The sequence below is a fragment of the Arachis ipaensis genome, chromosome B02 (genome assembly GCF_000816755.2).
Source record: "Arachis ipaensis cultivar K30076 chromosome B02, Araip1.1, whole genome shotgun sequence".
Classification (NCBI taxonomy): Eukaryota; Viridiplantae; Streptophyta; class Magnoliopsida; order Fabales; family Fabaceae; genus Arachis; species Arachis ipaensis.
The window spans coordinates 9,809,801-9,814,875 of NC_029786.2; the positions used below are offsets into that span (position 1 = coordinate 9,809,801).

At 43.1% G+C, this 5,075-nt stretch overlaps 1 protein-coding gene across 1 annotated transcript in view; it reads right to left on the reverse strand.

Annotated features, from left to right (window-relative positions):
* Positions 1 to 1,357, reverse strand: part of LOC107626796 (cysteine-rich receptor-like protein kinase 25) — a 3,315-nt gene extending 1,958 nt beyond the window's left edge. Inside the window, exon 1 of the mRNA XM_021115393.1 lies at positions 547 to 1,357. Within this exon, the coding sequence (XP_020971052.1) occupies positions 547 to 1,348 (802 nt within the window). The 5' untranslated portion in view covers positions 1,349 to 1,357. The remainder of the gene's footprint in view (positions 1 to 546) is intronic.

Sequence of the window (5,075 nt, forward strand, 5' to 3'; positions counted from 1 at the left end):
AAATACAGCATATATATAAAATATAAAATATTTTTTAGATAAATTGTAATAATATTTTGGTATTTTATTGATATAAAAATATAAATTAATTTTTTATTATTTTTAATGTTTTTTTAATTATATAAAATATTTAAATATTTGTTGTTTTAATAACTAATAATATATACTATTTCTAAAGTCATGTTAATAATACATGTTAAGAATAAGATTGGACATACTCACACGTGATGATATATTTAGATGTATTTAAGCATATTTAAAGAATAATTTTTTATTTTTTATTAAAATACATTGGACACAAAAAACACTTGTATCCAATGAATGTCATATTCAAAAATATGTCTTCATAAATATTTGATGGGTGAAAATTCAGATACGGTCGATTTCACGTGAAGTTGGTAGTTGAGAGTCGTTAGATAATTTGACTAAATTTTCATCTAATAACTCTTAACTATCAACTTCACGTGAAGTCTACTGCACCTGAGTTTCCACCATATTTGGATAGCCGATTTTAGTGTACAGCTACCGTGAGTAAATTTTAATTACCTGTGGGGGGAGTGAGAAGTACACCTGTTGGTGCTGGAGCAGGGGATGATGGAGATCCATAGAAAGTGTAAAGCTCAAACCTGATCATGCAGTTTGGATACATAACCCTCCCTCCCTCCCTTCCTCCACAACACCGCGGAACGTTCCCGTTTATAGAAACGTTCAAACAACTCCTGCAATCTTCCGGCGACAGATCCGGTGTGCACTGAGCCAAACAGTAAAGCTTCTGAAACTCCGGCAGATCTGCTTCTTCCGTCGCAAACTTCTTCTTTCCGGTCGGCGCCTTGGCCGCCTCCTCCGCCGTCTTGTTCAGTGTCTCAAACAAGGTTCTGTTGAAGGTTCCTTGGTAAATCTGTTTGGTAGGACTAACATACTCCTTGAATGGCTCCATGGATAACTTGGAGAAGAAATACGTGTTTGAATACCTAACCATGCACTGGTCGTACCATACAAGCCCTTCTATGGAGGATTTACAGCCATTGCTTAACAGCGTTAGGGTTGCGTTTTGGACGCACTCTCCGCATTGCGCGGAGGGTGTGTCGCCCCTGCACATGAACATTCCGTAAGCTGTGTCGTCGGAGTGGGCGTGGCGGATGGTCGTGTTGTAGAATTCGATGCTGTTTTTGGCTTTGGAAGATAAGGAAGAGTAGAGAGTCCTGAGGTTTGTTTGGTAGGTGCTGTTGGCGGTAAAGTTTTGAAGCACGCAATATATGAAGAGATAGTTAGGACCCTGTGCTTTTGTGGATGCAAAATTCTTGAAGCTAAAGATGATGATCATCAATAGGTTAAAGAAGGAGGCCATTCTTGGGTGTTGATCAAGTCTTCCAGATCAATCAGATAGATAGAGGACGGAGGGTTTACTTTAATTTGGTGGATTTTAATAATAATAATAAGGTAAAAATTCAGGTGAAGTCGACTTCACGTAAAGTTGATACTTGAGAGCTGTTAGATGAAAATTTAGTCAAATCAGTCAAATTATTTAACGACTCTCAGGTATCAATTTCACGTGAAGTCGACTGTATCTGAGTTTTCATCTAATAATAATAATCAATAATTTGAAGCGGCTCTTATTTCACTTAATTGATAAAGGCTCAAGAATTTTAATATGGGAAAGAAAGTGGTGTTTTGGCCAGAAATAGAGGAATATTGGGGGAATATTGTGTTTTATCTAATGATGGATGCATGGTCAACACGCAGGGGCGTGTTAACTGCCACAAGTGGGAGGCGAGATGATGTGGCTCAGCTTAAGTGGGACACGGTGGCATCAAGTGGGGGCGTGCTGACCTAGCACGTGGGGGCGTGATGATGACGTGGCGGAGCCTGAATGGGCCACGTAAGCATCACGTGGGGGCGTACTGATGTAGCACGTGGGGGCGTGATGATGACGTGGCGGAGCTTGATTGGTACATCAGGGCATCACGTGGGCGTGATGACGTGGCACGTGGGGGCGTGCTGAGCCAGCACGCAGGGGGGTCCTGACACGTGGCAGGACGTGATTGGCCTGAGGCGATCAAAACGTGGGGGCGTGGTGAATGCTACTCTCTATATAAGGCAGTGCTCGGGTCCATTTTCATTCTGAGGAAGTGTGTGAGTGTTCTTTGAGTGTGTTTCTAGTGTAATGGAGGGTACCGCAAACTTGGTAGTGTATCGCGACGGTGAGATAATACGTAATACTCTTGAGGGAGTGAGGTTTGTGTGCCATAATTCGTTTTCGTTTGTGGTTCCATGCACTATGACGTTTATGGAACTTCAGAACAGTCTCTGTCAAAGCATGGAGAACGGTACGTTAATGAGAGTGAGCAGAATTCTGTATCGAAATTCGGTTGTAGTTTTTGGTGGTCTAATACAGTTTGATACCATGCCAATCACTGACGAAGTTACTATGCATAATATGTTTCAAATTCACCGGCAGACTCAGATGCGACAGCCACAGATTAAGCTGTATGTTGAGTTTGAAACGTAGAGGCGGAAGGGATTCAAAATGATTTAGAGGTGGAGGATGATAGAACTGCAGTGTACGAGGGAATGAATAGTGACAGCGAAGAGGACTTTGAAGCCACTTATGAAGCCGGCGACGAAGACGAGGATGGTGATGTAGGAGTTGAGACAGCAGCGGATAATGTAGTGGTTCACCCCTCGATCAGTCAACCGATGAACGTGCCACCTTTTATGCGTGAGTTGGATCTCGACGCCATGCATGCACCGCATTTTTCGGAATATTCAAACATAGGTACGTGATGACCGAATAATATGTTTTCTTTAATCTATACTTTGGATTGATTAATAAACGATGATGGGCACTTTCTGTAGGCATTGCTGATCCCGAAGACGGAGAGTTCTGGATTGAAATGGAATACAGTTCTAAAAAGTCGGTCGTGGCAGCAATTAGAAGTTACACTATCGCTAGAGGAGTTGACTACGACGTGTATGAGTCTGAGCCACAAACGTTCTATGCAAAATGCAAGATGTATGGGCGTGGGTGCGACTAACTTATCCGAGCCAACTTGATACGGAAAAAAGGTTGTTGGGAGATACGCAGATACAACGGTAGGCACACGTGCACAATGGGAGTGATTTCACAGGATCATTCCAAATTAGACTCGGATACAGTTGCTGAGGCTATAAGGCTATTGGTCGAGACTGACCCGTCCATCAATGTGAAATCTATAATAGCCGAAGTTCAGTCAAGGTTTAACTATACCATCAGTTACTGAAAGGCTTGGTTGGCAAAGCAGAAGTCCATAGCGAAAGTTTTTGGTGATTGGGAGGAGAGTTTCCAAGCCTTGCCGTGGTGGCTCTCGGTTATGGTTTAGAAGATGCCTGGGTCAGTTGTCCAGATAGAAACACGCCCACTGTACAATGGAAAATGAAGAGGCGCAAGGGGTAAAAATACTTCATCGCGTATTTTGGAGTTTCAATCCATGCGTTAGGACATTTAGGCATTGCAAGCCCCTAGTTCAGGTTGACGGAACACACCTATATGAAAAGTACAAAGGTACACTTCTGGTCGCTGTTGCACATGATGGGAACCAGAACATTGTGCCTATCGCTTTTGCCTTGGTGGAAAGGGAGACAGTTGATGCGTGGCACTTCTTTCTCAAGAATCTGCGAATGCATGTTGTCAGAAAAGATGGTTTGGGTATGATCTCGGACCGGCATGAGTCAATTTGGGTAGCAATAAATCGTTCCGGAGGTGACTGGCAACCTCCAAGAACATGGTGGATGTTTTGTATAAGGCACATCGGCAGCAACTTCCTACGAGCATTCAAAGTCCCTCACTTGCAAAAGCTTGTGGTCAACATTGGGTATTCAAGAACGGTGGAGGAGTATAACATCAACTATAAGAGGTTGGAAGAGCGAGGCGAGGCATATGCCAGGTGGCGATGCCATTGGACTTAGACATTGGGTATTGGCATTCGACGAGGGACATCGATGGGGCCATATGACGACGAACCTTGTCGAGTGCATTAACTCAATGTTGAAGGGTGTCCGTAATCTATCTTTGTTGGCACTAGTCCGAGCAACATATTATCGATTAAATGAACTTTTTAAGCGAAAGAGTGCTGAGACTCACAAACGCAAACGTGCTGGGTTTACTTATTCCGTATTCGCACAACAGCGGATAGAGGCAAGTATGCAACAGGCTGGGAATATAGTTGTGCACCATTTTGACAGATGGAATGAAGTATTTGAGGTGCGCGAAATGACTAGCGGAAAGGTGTTAGTCGTTGATCTTGCACGACGTACGTGTGACTGTGGGCACTTTCAGGTGGAACGAATATCATGTCGCCATGTTATTGCTTGTTGTGCTAACCAGCGAATCGATTGGCAGGTGTATGTGCATGACATGTACAAGATGACAGATGTCCATAAGGTATATAGATTCGAGTTCTCACCGTTAGGTGATGCCGAGACATGGCTTGCGTATGAGGGATCCACATTGGTCGCTAATCCCGCCTTGAGGCGAATGTCGAAAGGTCGCCCAAAATTGACCAGATACTTGAACGAAATGGACTCACGCGACATGCGTGGTCCTCAGATATGCCGTCTCTGTGGTGCTCAGGGACATAGTCGGAGTCGATGTTCTCAGCGTGCTGGACCGAGTGGTGGGGGGGGAATGACTTTTATTTTCATTGTGTTTGTATTTTTGAATTTGTATTTTTATAATAGATTTTCTTTTTTGTCTTAGTCGTGTTTGTATTTTTAAATTTGAGATTATCCATTGACGTTTAAGACCATGATAATGTTAACATTTACTGCCTTACTGAAGCAAATATACAAATTTTTAACTACGAATAACATCGGCCAACATACAGAACATTAAATACAAATTACATTAAACCCTAGGATGAAATCTAAAAACCCCAACCCGATGCTCACTTCCGACGACCCATCCAGCTCAGTGCCTTACCCATCATGCCCTGACCTGGCCGCGACGGAGTATACCTATCAGGTGGATTTCGCTCCGTCCCTAGTTTAGATTGCCATGCTCTGACTCTGAACAAAATTACTACTACTGTCAGTCCATC